The sequence below is a fragment of the Seriola lalandi genome, unplaced genomic scaffold (genome assembly GCF_002814215.2).
Source record: "Seriola lalandi dorsalis isolate HSWRI2012SDOR001 ecotype SW California unplaced genomic scaffold, Sedor1 jcf7180002054549, whole genome shotgun sequence".
NCBI classification, from domain to species: Eukaryota; Metazoa; Chordata; class Actinopteri; order Carangiformes; family Carangidae; genus Seriola; species Seriola lalandi.
The window spans coordinates 438801-455202 of NW_019525102.1; the positions used below are offsets into that span (position 1 = coordinate 438801).

General features: G+C 41.7%; 2 protein-coding genes across 3 annotated transcripts; both read left to right on the plus strand.

The window, feature by feature from the left end:
* The first annotated feature begins 310 nt into the window (after nucleotides 1–310).
* Nucleotides 311–10350, plus strand: btr12 (bloodthirsty-related gene family, member 12). The gene is made up of 8 exons (XM_023415368.2): nucleotides 311–437; nucleotides 2085–2560; nucleotides 3493–3684; nucleotides 3856–3951; nucleotides 5747–5980; nucleotides 7022–7169; nucleotides 8044–8070; nucleotides 8927–10350. The coding sequence occupies exons 1-8, from the start codon at nucleotides 431–433 to the stop codon at nucleotides 9463–9465; spliced, it is 1719 nt and encodes a 572-aa protein (XP_023271136.2). The 5' UTR covers nucleotides 311–430; the 3' UTR covers nucleotides 9466–10350.
* An 855-nt stretch (nucleotides 10351–11205) lies between these two features.
* On the plus strand, nucleotides 11206–16303 carry LOC147818622 (E3 ubiquitin-protein ligase TRIM39). Of its 2 annotated transcripts, none has more exons than XM_087176365.1 (7): nucleotides 11206–11261; nucleotides 12265–13246; nucleotides 13458–13553; nucleotides 13646–13876; nucleotides 14471–14618; nucleotides 14728–14754; nucleotides 14850–16303. In XM_087176365.1, exons 2-7 carry the CDS (start codon nucleotides 12299–12301, stop codon nucleotides 15395–15397), a joined length of 1998 nt encoding a protein of 665 aa, XP_087032491.1. In that variant the 5' UTR covers nucleotides 11206–11261; nucleotides 12265–12298; the 3' UTR covers nucleotides 15398–16303. The 2 variants fall into 2 exon arrangements, with proteins under 2 accessions (XP_087032491.1, XP_087032492.1); XM_087176366.1 differs by having other exon boundaries at nucleotides 12333–13246.
* Nucleotides 16304–16402: the final 99 nt, after the last annotated feature.

The following is a 16402-nucleotide window of genomic DNA, read 5'->3' on the forward strand; positions in this document are numbered from 1 at the left end:
TTTATCAAAAACTGATAAATCTCACATAGATGTAGTTAGAGTTGTTTAAAATTTTTATGTATGTTCTTTGTATTGTTTTTCTTATTTGCCTTTTTTTTTTAATGAGAAATCAGTTCACACGTTTTCTTCTTTCTTTTGCCTTTGCCAACATTAATTTAGTTGTTTAAGTGTCTTTTCAGGGAAAGACCTTTCCAAACAGAGAAAGCACAACACGTCCTTCAGTTTGGGGCTTTGCATATCTACACCGCAGAACCAGAGTAAGCAGAGAGTGATAACAACAGGAGGGCATGTGTGGAAGTTTGGGTGTGTCACACCGAGAGTGGGAGGGCCTTTTGAAGTTCCAGGAAGACTACCTGAGCACCTGTCGGCGTGTGATTCATAGCAAAGTACATGAAGTGAAGGACTGCACCGCTCCACGTCAGAGCAAAACATGCAGAGTAAGTTTCTACTTTCTTTTCCTCGGTTTTAGTCGTGATCACTTCTTCTTTTCACTGTAGGACACGTTGAGTTTCGTGACTGTTTTGTCAAGTATGTTGAGCTTGTTCCACATATGAAGGTAGAATAGTTACAAAAAGACAGTGTGAACGGAAGTTGGATAAAGTATGAAAAGTTACAACTGCGAGCATTTACGCGTTTGGATTGGAGTAGCTGATATTTCTTAAACAGCTGCTCATGTTATGTAACTCATGGAATGATGCCAAAGTGGCTGTTTATATTTTGTCTCATTCAGTTCTCAGTGGCTGTTACATTATACCAATCTAATAATCTACATTACTCTCTGCATATTTAATTACATTTGATCAGTGATTGTTTGTTGTTGCTGGTACAAGTATAACTTTCCAGTTTGGGTTGTGTTTTCTTTTAAACCTGAGGCAGGTGCTGTGAAGGTAGAAGGTCCTGAGTTTCTGCATTCCTTAGATGGTTTCTCACCCACCACTGGACACACTGACGCTGTCAAAGATAAAGACACTTCCTGCCTGTGTGGGAAAAGCTCTGTGTTCTCTGCTGTCGAATATTTGACGAACCTTTTTATTAATTTGGGATGACAACGTTGTTTTATCATCGCGTACCCCGTCTTGTCTGCTTCTCCCTGATCACGTGCGGAAGCGTGAATGTAATAACGGCTTCCCCCATCCTTCATCAGCAAGGTGTCTTAGTGCTGTTTCTGTTCACACTTAAACTGTGTATCACCTCCCTGAGTGCAGTGTAAGATTTTAAATGATAGTCACCCATCTTTGCTCGCTTCACTGCAACAGCTCTTTATCAACAAGCATCTATTTTGTGAGTTACTTAAGACACAACAGTTAAAATACCACTAATGTTTATAATATGCTCTGTGTTTTAATGATAGCATCCAAATAACCACGTTTATATTAAAAAAAAAATTTAAAAAAGATAAGAAATTGGTAAATTTACCAAATATATTTGAGATGTCTTTACAGGTCGTCATATAACAATTTATTTAAAGAAAAAAAAACTGAAAAACCTAATTTCACTATTCACTTTGTTTCTCCTCCTCCTCTGTGACTCTTTATGACCCATTTCAAATGCCAAAGGAACAATGGCAGATTAAAGCCGTGTGCACACTGACCTCTGACCCTGTAATCAGACGGGGATTTGACTTAACACAGAAAAAACACCACATTTCCTCAGCAACCTTCTCACTGGTATCAAACCTGCGCCACTCAAGCATCTTTGGAGGGTGTGTCCATCACTGGGTTGATTCATCTATTTAAAAAATGGTACAGCATGCCACTGTTGTGGTTAACCTCACAAGGCTCTCATCTAATATCAGCACATGCAGACTAAATTACTGTCAGTTTGTGCACACCCAAAAAAAAAGGAAGTAATTTACACCTTTACAAGTCATATTAATTTCCAACGACTCTGACACGACTGCCTCGGTGACTCATACATAAAATAAAAGGTGTTAACGACCCTCTTGGATGAGTCGTGCCCATGTTGGAGGCCAAACAACTCCACGAGTCTGTGATTCAGGATTTCTAGATGCAGTAATTTGTCAATCTGGCGATGAAGCTGAAGACTTGTGTATCTAGTCTGTATCATTTCTCCCCGTCTTCCAGGCATTAGCTCTCCGAGAGGCCGGGTCCTCTCTGAGGACCAGTTCAGCTGCTCCATCTGTCTGGAGGTGTTCGTGGAGCCCGTGTCCACGCCCTGCGGCCACAGCTTCTGCAAGGCCTGTCTGCAGGGCTACTGGAACCACAGCAAGAAGTTCTCCTGCCCCATGTGCAAGAAGAGCTACTCCAAAAAACCAGAGATGAGTGTCAATAGGGTCCTGGCTGAAATATCTACCCAGTTTCAGGGGCTGATGATGGCTGGGGGGGCTGCTGTGGACGGAGGGGCCATCTCACGGGGATCTACGCTGAATCTGAGCTCAGATACAGGCCACAGTGGCTCGCCAGGGCCCGATACTGGAGAGTTCGCCCGGGCTGGGGAGGTTCCCTGTGATGCCTGTATTGGGAGGAAGTTAAAGGCGCTCAAGTCTTGTGTGAACTGCCCGGGGTCATTCTGTGAGGCTCATCTAAGACATCATAAAAAGGTCAGTTTGTTACTTGTTTTGGTTTTTAGGGTTTCTGCAAAGTAATAACTACATTTTTTCCTTCCTGGGTCTCCTTCTCTTTTTATTATGTCTTACATTGTTCAATTTTTCTACTTAATCACTACCTTGTTAATGTATTTGATCCTATTTGAGCCTATTTATACACTAACACAAGTACAGATTTAAAATTTGCCCTCTAATTTAGTGTAATATATTGTTCGTTGGTATTTTTTTAGTATTATAAGGAAGGAAACAAAGGATTTGATTCATACTGTTTACCCAAGTGTAAGATTCAGTCACCACTGAATATTTAATGTTCCTACTGAAAAGCTGAAATTCAGAAATGCTACCGAATGTATTGCATTGAATTATGTTGATACGAAAAACATACATCTGAATTCATATGGCCTGAATTCCTCTCTGAAAAAGGAAAAACTGAAGTTGCTTAAATTCAGTTGGTTGCTCAGACATGATTAGTGAAATTCAGACATCAAATTAAGAATTTAAACATGAACATCTGGCAAGCAATTAAGCCTCAATGGAATCAGTCCCAAAATTAAAAAAAGAGGAATTTAAACCACTTAAATGATTAATAATTAGTGGTGGAATTTCATAATTAGTTATGCAGTTGCTCACAAATTCAAATGTTTATGGGCTTTTCTGGCTCCCATATATTATCAGATACTGCATAATCGTAAACTATTTAAAATATTTTGTCAGAGTGAATTATACCTTTCTCTCCATCATGAGTTATAGTGATGAACCTACTAAAATGGAAGTTATCCACACACACAATGCACATAAAAGCGTGTGTTCACTCAGCAGTGCTCATGGTTACTCGTGGATAAAGTCTTGTGGAGGCAAACCACAGCCCCGGGTTTGTTATGCTTACATTTGCCCATTCAAATCCATGGCTCTGTCCCTTCATGCAGGTGAAATCTTTGATTTCTCACCGTCTGATCGAACCCACTTTCCACCTGGAGGAGAAGATCTGCAAGAGACACGAACGTCTTCTGGAGGCCTACTGCCGCACCGACCACACCTGCATCTGCTCGACCTGCGCCGAGGTCTCGCACAGATCCCACGACATCGTCACCACTGACCATGAGTGGAAGAAGAAGATGGTGAGCAGGAATATTTGACATTTAGCTGAGTTTGCACTGTATTTGTAGAAGGTTTAGATTTTCTATTTGGCCTTAAAAGTACCCGATGAGACCTCCCTGACAGTTTTCATGGTATAAAGCTGAGTCCACATTGATTTTTATTAATCCACAATCCTGATTTTGCTTTTTCAGAGTAATCTGGGAAAGAAGAGGTCGGAGCTGAAACATTTGATCAAGGAGAGAGCCAAGAAACTGGAGGAGATCAAACAATCCATCAAGGTCATCAAGGTAAGACGGCTGAAGGCTGAACAGCGGGTAGAGGAGAGGAACCAACATCTCACCTGTGAGTCTTACCTGTGTATTAGAGCCCTGGCAACTGGGAGAAAAAAAAACACAGCATGTTTGAAAGTGTTAGTGTCAATTTTCAACTCTTTGAAATACTAGTCCAGTGTAAACACCTGCAGGTTTCACAGCACCTACAGTTCCTGTTTGATCAGGAGCTATAGCAGGAGTTTGATTTTAAGATTGATCTCATTAAGATTCATTTTCGTATATGCAAAGTTTATTATCTGTCTTCTAGTTTAGAGTAAATTCAGTCTTTATGCCTTGTTCCATGTTAAAGTCGTCCATCATGTTGCTGTTGTTATTTCCCTTGTGTACTGCATGTTAAATATTTGTCCAGTCTACTCTAATGTGGTGCTTCTCCTGCACTGAAGCTCAAAAGCTTTATTTACACTTCAAGCAGCTCTCTGATCCAGTGAGGCTCACAAAACCTGCGCAGGGTGTTGCTGAGCAGCACGTGGAGAGGAGGACACTGCAGGACACTCCTCAGTTGTGATGGGATGATCTTTCAATTACAATTTCACTTAGATAGTCCAGCCTCCCACCCTGCTGCTAATTCACTTTGAGAATCTAAACCACATTGTGGCAGGACTTTGCCTGCATCTTTGTCATACCTCTCACGCTCTGGGGAAGTTTTTCTCCTGCTCAGATCCACGTCTGAGGCTGTTCAACCGGTGTGACCAGTGTAGCATTTACCAGCAGTTTCCCACACCCTGTTTTTACCTACGGCTTCATTACAGTCAAACCTATATTAAGCGTGAGAGATCAAAACACAGAGGATTACGCTGCTTTTGTTCATGTAAATGAAAGGAATGTAGTTGCAGCTGTAAAATGATTTAAATCTTATTGAGGTTTTGAAAGATTTTCCGCAACAATCCAATGAGTAATATGAGTGTGTTAAAGTCTTGAGATAAAACAGGCTAAAAGTAAAATGTATAGTATGTACATAATTTGTCAAATAATAAATGAACAAAGTCAAAAGCTTTTAGATTAACAACATTTCACAGGCTCAGTGCTGCTCTCGGTTTCCTGCTTGGTGACATTTTTATCTACTTTTACAAATACAACGAGTGTTAAGTTACCCGAGGGTTGAATAACACAATGTCCACATCCGTGTGTGTGTGTGTGTGTGTGTGTGTATGTATGTGTGTGTGTGTGTGTGTGTGTGTGTGTGTGTGTGTGTGTGTGTGTGTGTACTGTACAAACAACTTGCCTCATGTGCATATATTGCTGTGTGTGTGTGTGTGAGCATGCTGCAGATTGATTAGACAAGAGACAGACTAGAAGCAGTAGAGGCTTTAAGTCTTTGCTATAGATTAAGCTCTGCAAAATGCTGGATCCTACATTTCCCATAATGCAGCTAATAAAATCTTTTCATTAGACCCTGCCTGCCCGGTAAATGCCTCAAGTTTGTAGCGCAGACTTTCTGTTGTAAATGTGCAATCTCTCACGGCCAAACAGAGATAACCCTGATGACATCACAGTGACATCATCAGGGTTATTTTTCTCAGACTTAAAAAAAAAAAACAGACAGAAGACATTACATAACTGTTTTCACAGGCTTTGTTGTACTTCCCACCAACAGTTGTTTACCAAATAGAAAGTGATCAAGCAAAATGTGGTTAATTTCCTATTTTTCCTACTTAAAACTTTCTTGAACTTTCACTTGACAAACAGCGGCTCTAACAGCCTTACGGTCCAAACATTACGTGTTCACCTTATCCTCTACCCCATGTCGTAGGTCAGCGCCCAGAAGGAGTTGGAGGACAGCTGGCAGGTGTACGCCGAGCTGCAGCGCCTGGTGGAGCAGAGTCAGGCGGAGCTGGTGGAGCTGATCGCCACACGGCAACGTGATGCGGAGCGTCACGCTCAGGAGCTGGCTCGAGGTCTGGAGAACGAACTGAGCCAACTGAGGAGGAGGAGCAACGAGCTGGAAGCCTTCGCACAGACCCAGGACAAAGTGGTCTTCCTTCAGGTGATACCAGCTTTCAAGAGACGTAACAAAAGCGGTCACTAAGCTGTTACCAGAGCCGTATTTACGACACCCTCTTTCCAGTGTAGCTCTTCAAGTTCTTCCATTTCTAAGATGATGAATATTTCCAATCATAACCATACTCAAACAGAATTTTAAAGATGCATGCTGGCATTACCTCATTAGTCATTTTCCAGTGTGTAGCCTACATACTCAAAACAAAATTAGTATGCATTTGGGACAGAGCAAGGGCCTGAATTTGTTAAGAGGCTAACACACAACCGTGTAAGCTGCTGTGTTATACATACAGCACTGGCAGCCTGTAAGATATCTACCTTAATGGTATTGTAATATTATTTATCAGGCTGAAAAAATATCATTTAAAAAAAATATCCCACTCAGAAACTATACACCGTATTTATTCATCATTGCACAGCCAGTGCTCCAGTGGACCTCTGTGGCTGCACCAGCTGTAGCTGCTCGGATATTTGTGACACAACATCAAAGTCTCTATGAACAGAGCCAGCTGTTACGGAAGTCCCCCTTGTGCATTTATCCTGGACTGCTTATGTAAATAAAATGTTGATTCTCTCTCACATGAAAGAAAGTCTTTGAGGTTTAGAATCTTTGCAGACAGGACGAGGAGAAGCACAGGCCTCGAACACAGTGTTTGGAAGAACTAAATTGAGAATATGCTGATAGACACATTCACTGTCCTGCATCTTTAACTGTCCTGGTATGTTTCTGCTTATTTGGACAAAATCCTGCACTGACTGTTCTTTGATTTTACTGCCAGACTGACAATGTGCAGAGTGCTCTGAGTGGACATTTGCATTACTAGAGTTAAATTAGATTAGATTTAAAGAGTTTCATTTCATAAATCTGGATTCGATGGCGCAGAACATTGTGAGATTAGTTTTTTTCTGTTCAGAGTTCCTCGCCTGCCTCATATTTAGTGTGCTCTTTTCTCTGCAAAGGCTTTCTTTTCCCTGAGGGGTCATTAAATATTCATTTCATCATACCTTGCTCTCCCACTTCCTGTAGAATCTGGCGACGTTGCCACCCCCACTCGAGCCCACTGATTGGTCGGCGGTCAGCATCAACACTGACCTCTACCTGGGAACCGTCCGCTCCTCCGTCAGCGGCCTCATGGACAAGTTCCAGGAGGAGCTTAAAAGACTGTACGGGAAAGGTACGGGCAGCCTGCCAAAGCCAGTTTCTCACTGTGTTATGATAAAACACGACGACTTGTAAAAGACACACAGATTTTTAAAAAAAGATTCACTGTGTGTTTGATGACAATGTGCAGCTTTCCAACACAAACTGATACCGTATGCTACAAGGACAGCGGGACATCTCATGTATGATACATGTGTGATACACAGGGGCTGCACAAATGAACAGAAACACCTTGTAGTAATGCAGCCACATTCAACAATACCATCAGCTATGGGTGTGAAAGGGTTAATGTGCCGGTTTGCATAGTGATGTTGTTCCTGTTATTTTGTCCATCGCCTGTATGATAACTCAGAAACAACTAATGAAAACAGCTTTGCCTTTAAAAATGTGTAAACTTCTTATTTAATGTGTAACAAGGGCAACATTTTCTCAAAAATACTCAATATAGTGATATATACAGTATTTTATATTGTACATGAATCATCAATGCAGAGTTACAGTAAAATCCATCCTCTCTCCTCCAATGCCAACCACACTTCCTGTGCTAAATCCAAATCCGGGGATCTGCAGGTCACTGTACGCTTTGAAATAGAAAAGTGACTCATCATTGCACCAAGCAGCCCACCACACTCACACTTTCACACATACAAGATGGCTGGGCAGATGGAGATAGTGTTGATGCCACAGTTCATCCACTTGGAAGCGACGGAGAGGCAGCAGCAGAGAGCTGACTGACAGCGCCACATGTCTCGAAGCATTTACAGTTCCAGATTAGATCTACATGTTTACCACCCACACGTGCCATCTGCTTTGACTTTGACTCTTCAGCTGAATGACTTGCTGACATGGTCTCTCCCTCTCTTTCTGTCTCTGTTTCTCTCTCCCAGAACTGCGGAAGGTGCAGAACTATTCAAGTGAGTAAAGCTTTAAATTGTTAGCTGTGATATTGATGGTTTGCAGTTATGCTTTTTGAGGGCAGGGACTCTTCTTAAAGGAGATTTTAGAGGAGCGAGCAGAGGTTTCTGGCAGTCTTTAACCAAAGCGTTAACATAAGGTTCAGTTCTTCAAATTATCCACAAGATGGTGCCATTTCTTCACTGCACAGACGAGCTGAATCCAGGGGCACACAGACACTTTGAACGTATACATTTCACTGTACTTGAGTTTAGTTTTCAGGTACTTTCTGCTCACATTTTAACACATGAATAGTAATAAAAACAGTACTATAATATATATATATATATAAAACAAAGTCCCTCCAAAATATTGTGTCTTTGCCTTTGGTTCGCGGAATACATTTTTCTGATAATACTTGTGTGATTTTAAAAGTAAAATTGGTGTAGAGGCTACAGTCCTCGCTGCAGTTGGCCCCGGTTCGAATCCCGCATCGGACAGCATTCCCCCTCTCTGCCTCCCCGTTTCCTGTCTCTCTCCACTATACTATCAAATAAAGGCATAAAAAGCCCAAAAAAATATACTTTAAAAAAAATAAAAGTAAAATTGGTGTTTTAAATTATATTGCTATTTTTAATTAAGTAAAGGATTTAAATTCCTACACCACTGCAACTTTGTTTAGGGTGAAGTTCAGTAAAACGAGCTTAGAGAAAATTAAAGGGTGAACTGAGACATTTTTGATAGTCTTGATAAATGGTCTTCCACTGTTTCCTTCCCTAGTTTAACAAGCAGATGTATTCAGGCGAAGGAAATTCATTATTGTGATGGTAAGATTATCATAACAGAGTAAAGGGAACTCTGCTGTGTTCTGACCAGGTGAGGTGATTTTGGACCCCGGCACAGCCCAGAGGAACCTGGCCGTGTCCGAGGACGGCCGTCAGGTGAGGTATGAAGAGCGTAAGACCCCCCACTCTGATGGTCCAAAACGCTTCAACCCGGCCCTCTTCGTCCTGGGCCGAGAGGGTCTCAGCTCCGGGTGTCACTACTGGGAGGTGGATGTGGGGCGCAAGACGGCCTGGACCCTCGGCGTCGTCCGTGCATCAGCCCGCCGCAAGGGCGAGATCAAGCTGAACCCCGAGGGGGGATACTGGTGTCTGTGGCTGAAGAACGGGGAGGTGAAGGCTCTGGCGTCGTCCCGCCTGCCTCTTATGCTGCCATCCCAACCCAGTAAAATGGGAATCTTCCTGGATTATGACGGAGGTCAGATTTCTTTCTATGATGTGAAGGCACGTATACATCTCTATACTTTTGTTGATAACTTCACCGAGAGCCTGTACCCAATCTTCAGCCCCTGTCTCACCCAGGAGGGCAAGAACGCTTCTCCTCTCGTCATAACCTCTGTTAAACACACCTGAGACACTCAGTCAGCAGTAGGTTTGGTGCACAGTGTAGATACTTTTTTGCAGATAATTCTTCCCTCCACCTAAAAATACAGGTTTTTATAAATAAGCCAGACAGTTTTACTTGTTTGCATAGCACTTTACTTCAAACAACTTGAAATAAAAAAGGAATTTGCATTGCAACACTACTCACTACAACACTTTCTCATCATATGGGGTCATACGGATCTGGTGTCTGACCCACAGAGTGACTGTTTCAAATCGATAAGATTAAAGCAAGCATTCTGTTACCAGGGTTCAGTCAAAGGAAACTGAAATGAAACATGGATGGTACTTTATTGCCTGACTACATATTACAAAGATATATATTGACAGTTTGGTTATTTTAGTTGCAAATAGTTACGTCATATTGTATAGGTCTCAACTTGTATATGAAATAAAAATGGATTTTAGGATGTGAAAACCTGAAGGACTAGAATAAAAGATTGCAAAGGCTAAATCTGACCTGTAGCTGTTACTTTGTGCAGCCCTGGTTCAGTTGGACGTGTAAAGGAGATACGTTTGAGTGATGCTGTATATTTGGCACTTTGCTTTCTGTCCAAGTCTTTGTTGAGCTGTAACTATCAGGCTTTGGAGACTTCACAGATTAAAACAATGATGTTCATAGATGTAAATGTAATGTCGAGGTTTAGGTTTACCTGGGGAACCAAATGAGAATTTTTTTGCACCATTGACTATGACGTTGTTTCCATTGTCGATTTTTTAAAACACAACGTGGACCTCAGATTGTTTCAAGGACCATGAAACTATTTTATGCTGTATTTTTATTGTATGAAATATTTGCTTTTGTATCTTCTTTCAGAACTTTTCCAATAAAGATGATTAGTCGCAAATACATAATTTAATTTATTTTTTCAACTAATGAGGATTTGTTGTTTATCTCGTTCTCATCCGGCCATCAGCTGTTATCCTTAAAGCTGCACTAATCAATGTTTATATATTAATAATGGATCAAATAACAAAGTGTAATGTGAAAGAGATAATCCCTCTGAGAATTATCTTTACAGTTCCCCTTTGCAAGTGATCAGACTGGATTTGTGTGTCCAAACACCAACCTATCTGCATGGGTCTCTAATGTAACGATGTAGGGGTCGCTCTCTATGCTAAACGCTATGATGCTACAGGCAATAAAAAAAACTGTAAGTGGAGAGATACTGCTAGCATGGCTAACCACAAGTCAGGTTTTAGCTTTTTCTGCAGAGATTTACACAGTAGGCATGAACTTTACCTCTGAACAGAGCCTGGCTAGCTGTTTCCAGTCTTTTGCTAAGGTATGCTAACTGGCTGCCAAAATACTGATAATGCACTTTTTTTTTGTTAGGTGATTAATGAGTAAGACACAATTAATTAGATAACAAGAAAGTACTTGTCTTTTTGAGATGAGATGACATAATTAAAGCCAAATATTATCAGTATTTCAAATGATACAAATCATAGATTCTGCCTTTAACAAAACTACTATTAAAATCATAACAAAAATGAACACTGACTTGATTCAACAGTGAACAGAAACCATGTTGTTGCTCCCCTGTATCTGACTCAAGCCGGACTGCTGGTTTTTTTCCGAAGGGTTAAAGTTATCCCTCCTGGAGCACTGAGGGCCAGGACCAGGGAGTATAAATTTGTATCTGTGGGGCACAAGGACAGGAAGGGAGGGGGGTATATTTTGGGTCTGAGGTGTGTGTGTTAGTGCGGTTACAGCCTGTCTCATGTGTCAGTGAACAGCAGAGACTCCAGGCAGCTGCTCTCTGGTGAGTGTCCCCATATCTCAATGTCTTTCCTGTCTCTCCACGTCCTGTCCTGCACTTTAATCTCTTTATTTTCACATCTGCTTCTCTGTGCACCAGCATATATCTGTTGTTGTATTGTTGTTGTGTTTGGGATTTTTTAATAGTGTTTACCTGATTAAGAGCCGTGGCCTCTTTTGCAGGCAGTGTTGTACAGATTCAAATAAATGCTAGGGAAAGACGTTCCTGTTTTTTTGTTTTTTTTTAAGGTGCTTACATCTTAAAATAACCCAGACTCTTGTTTAGAACATGAAAGCACCGCGAGACAGATCACGGGCTAGCCCATTATTTTTTGAAAGATTTTAATCTGGTCTGCCGTGAACACCTAGGCCTCAGGCAGAGAGCTGCTCGCCTTAAAAGTTGAACTCGCGCACTTACAGCTTCGCAGACATGCAGCCAGCGTACAAGCTAATTAAACAACCCTCATATATATATATATATGTGTGTATAGTTTCAATCACAGATGGAGTTGTGTTGTTTAAGTAAAGAAACTGGAGTTGAAAATTGAAGGTCTGAAACAACACACGGTCATCATGAGTATGAGTATCAACATGGCTGATAAGTATCAGCACATTGCAGCAAACGAATGTCAATAACATGTTTGAGGTAATTCAACAGGTTCACTACTGCAAAATGCATCCACCAGATAGGAGCTGAATGAAGTTATATGTTTATGAAAAAAAATGAGTATGAGTCGATAAATCATTATATCATCAATTTTGAAACTCTCAAACTGTGAATATGGATCGTCTTAAAATAATCTGGTATCAGTCGACCTCGAAAAAGTTACAAAATTTACAAAAGTTGTTTAAAACCTTGAATTAACACAACCTATATTTTCAAAATCTTCGTCTTGAATTTGTAAGCATTAAAGAAATCCCATCATGCTTTGCTCTGGAGATTTGCATGCCAATGACCCCAAACAAAGTCCATCCATCATCTAACCCTAGCGACCTCAATATCACAGCAGGTTTGATGCCCCGTTCAAAGGCTGGTTGCTTATGCTGAAAATGACGCTGCCTCTCCGCCGTGTAGGAATGGCAACCACTGGGAACCTTTCTGAAGAGCAGGTGCACTGCTCCATCTGTCTCGACGTCTTCACCAACCCCGTATCCATCCCCTGCGGACACAACTTCTGCCAGGGTTGCATCCTGGGATACTGGAAAACCAGCCCTTTGTTCCAGTGTCCCATGTGTAAGAAGTCCTTCCACAAGAGGCCTGATATTAGCGTCAACACTGTGCTGAGGGAGATCGCAGAGCAGTTCAAGGAGATTAGGGTTCGAGGTGTGGAAGGGAAGGTGAGCAAAGAGGAGGAAGAGGTGAAAGAAAAGAAGTGGACGATGGAGAGAAAGAAAAAGGAGGATGAGGAGAGGCTTTTGGAGAAAGACCAGAAGCAGCAGCTTCTGGAGGAGCTGAAGGAGAAGCAAGTGGAGGAGAGGAGGAAGAAAGAGCAGTCAAAGCAAAAGCCAGAAGAGAAGAAGCCACTACGTGAGGAGTTACCTCCGTTAATCCCTCCTGTGTTCTTACCCAAAACCTCTCCGCCCTCCCCCCAAGCCACCGCTCAGGATCCACCACCTCCACTGCCCCGGACCTCACCTCCACCCTCACCTCAAACCCTACCTTCCTCCTCACTCCCACATCCCTCCTGGGAGGAGGATGTCCTGTGCGATGTCTGCCTCGGGGAGGGAAGGCCCAAAGCGGTCAAAGCCTGCCTCGTGTGTCTGACTTCCTACTGTGAGGAGCATCTGAAGTCTCACTCCGCCAGGTTCACCAAGCACAAGCTAATGGATCCTGTTGCTAACATGGAGGACAGGATGTGTCCAAAGCATGAGCGGCTCCTGGAGCTGTTCTGTAAGAAGGATCAGACTTGCGTGTGCGTGCTCTGTACCGAGACGGACCACAGGGCGCACTACACTGTCCCGGTGGAGAGGGAATGGATGGAGAAAAAGGTAAGACAGAGTTGCAAAACATTTCAGGACAACCCCAGTAATACTTCCTCAAGTCTTTCTAAATATAGTCTTTTCTTAAAAACTCAAAAGCCTTCCTTGTCCCAAAAGAAAACTATGACAAGACTAAAGTGAAGATCATGATGAGTATCTTTTGGCATTACTGAGTTTATACCTGTCATGAGTCGTGTTTATGTGAAATTATGCTGTGCAGGCCCAGCTGAAGAGGACAGAAATAGACGTCCAGCAGATGATCCAGGACAGAGTGAAAAAGATGGAGGACATTAAACACTCTCTAGAGCTCAGCAAAGTGAGTCCTCTTGTCACAACAACTGATATCATCAGATTGCGTTGACACACGGTTACTCAACACAGATTTGTGTGTTCTGTCTGCGTTTTCAGGCCAGTGCTCAGAGAGAGATCGAGGAAAGCATGCAGGTCTTCTCAGAGCTGGTGCGCTCCATCCAGAGGACTCAAGCCGAGCTGGTTTTGGCCATCGAGGAGAAGCAGATGCAGACGGAGAGGTGGGCCGGAGGCCTCATCACTGAACTGGAGCAGGAAATCTCTGAGCTGAAGAGGAGGAACACAGACCTGGAAAATGTGGCTCGGACAGACCACATTAATTTCTTAAAGGTGAGGGCTTTTTGTTTGGCGATACCCTTATGGTTAAATGCAAATTTGCTATTTAAGGTTTTACTCTGAAAGGTTTGGCATCTCTATTTAATTGCATTTGTGACATTTCTGCCAGTGCTTCTCTAACTAAGACCAGACACCCTCTTTAACTTGTTACAATTCCACTGGCTCTTCTCCATCTGCTTTTACATTATGCTGCAACAACAGTGCCCCCTTCCTGTTCTGTGTAGTATTGCAATCTTAACACATCATTTAAAAATACAGTGTGGATTAAAGGCTGCCACTCATTCTGGAAATAATCTTACAGATTTGTTTGTTTATAAAGTAGATACACACCGTAAAGTCTATGTGATGTTATGTATGGGACCTTTAAACTTTAAAAATGGTTTAACTGTTTGAAGTGGACTCAATCCAAAAACATTCCTTATAATTATTACTCAAAGTTATGGTAACAGAGATGGCAACAACCTTACACCGTATACTTTTTTCATATATAGAACATGTAATTTTAATATTTTGCATTAAAGTTGTGAATATGCTATTTTGCTAACTAACTTGTTTCAAATTCATTTCCTATGCTGTTTCTCTCTGTAGAGCTTCCCCGCCCTTAGCACTCCACCATCTGTTAAAGACTGGTCTGAGACCAGTGTTCCCACTGACATGTGTGTGGGTATGATCAGGAGATCTGTGGCAAAACTGGAGGCAACATTGAATGAAATGATCAACAAACTGTCTGAGAGCGGTAGGATTTTATAGTATATCAATGATATGTTCAGTTTAATTCTAAACAAAGAGAAGAAGAAGCAGAACACAGTATATCTTAAGAGAATGATTTCTTTTGTTTTTTGCAGAGATCCAAAGGATTCAGAAATATACAGGTAAACCTTTTTCTTTTTTTTGGATTTGGTTTCATTTTTCCATCTTGAAGGTATCCAGTAAAATAGATCCTTTGTCATGTCTCATGTTTCTGCAGTGGATGTCACTCTGGACCCTGACACAGCCAACCCGTGGCTGCAGCTTTCTCAGGACAGACATCAGGTGAGACACCTGGGAGCGTGGCAGGACCTCCCAGACCACCCTGAGCGCTTTGACACGGTGGTCATCGTCCTGGGCCGTGACGGTTTCACCTCTGGGAGACATTACTGGGAAGTCCAGGTGGGGGACAAGGATGACTGGTATCTGGGAGTAGCCAGGTCTTCTGTGAACAGAAAGGGCAGGATCTCTGTGAGCACCACTCAAGGCTACTGGGCTCTGGCCATGAAGAAAGGCCAGGGGTACCGGGCGTCAACATCTCCACCGTTACTGCTCCCCCTCAACCCCAAGCCCAAGCGAGTGGGCGTATATGTGGACTACGAAGAGGGGCAGGTATCATTTTATGACGTGAGAGCTCGGACTCATATTTACACATTCAAAGATACGTTCACGGGGAAGATTCTGCCGTTTTTCTACCTGTACTGCTGCGACAAAGCCTCTGATACCATCATGATCTGTCCTGTGAATGAGAAAACCCTGATCAAGTAAAACTAAGGACATATCTGACAGTAAAAACAACACAGGGAAGCTCTTGTGAAAAGTGAATACAGCCTGTATTTTGTCATAGGCTAACCTGCTTTAATCAAATCCCGTGTTTTATGTTTTATGTATATTTATTACATGTATAATTTAGTTCAACTAATATGTTAATTGTATATGTAATTGTAAATGTGTTGTATTGTTTGCTTTCTTGTTGGGAGTTAAATAAGAAGATTAAGACCACTGTCATGTCTGTCTGTTTAATATGAAGCACCAAGCAGCAGGCAGTTAGCGAGTCTGAGGAGAGACAGCTAGCTTGACTCTGTCCTAATGTAACACGATCTAAATGTAACCAGTACTTCTCAAATTCAGTCATTTTAAGGAATAGGTTGACATTCACTACCTTTTTTTTTTTTTTTTTTCTGAGAGTTGGATGAAAAGATTTACACCACTCTCATGTCTGTGTGCTAAATAAGCTAGGAGGTTAGCTATTAGCCTAAAGACTGGAAACAAGAACATTTTTTTGTTTTTTGGATGGATTAAACAAACTATTATGTGTTAATTGGTGGAAGGCTAAATTTGTCATCAGTGTTCACAGCCAGCCGAGCTGTTTCCAGTCTTTACACTAAGCTAAGCTAACCAGCTGCTGGTGGTAGCTTCATATTTACAGACATATTAGTCTTCTCATGAAACTTTTGGTAAGACTGTGTACTTCCTAAAATGAACTATCATTTTAAATGCATGACACATAAAAATAAATAAATAAATAAATAAAAATAAAGTGTAGTTTTCACTTTAACTTTCATAATTGCATGTTGGTTTTTAATGACGTTTGACTGATATTGTAAAGGCTGTATGCTGTAAGAGAAATGTGTTCATGGTTTACAACAATAAATGTTCTCTCAAATATTCCAACATGTCACTATTTGTGGCTTCACAAAAGAAATACACTTAAGTTTCATTTCATGAAAATGATGTCGCTCTTGGCCACACCCACTGAAGTGACTGGAGCTG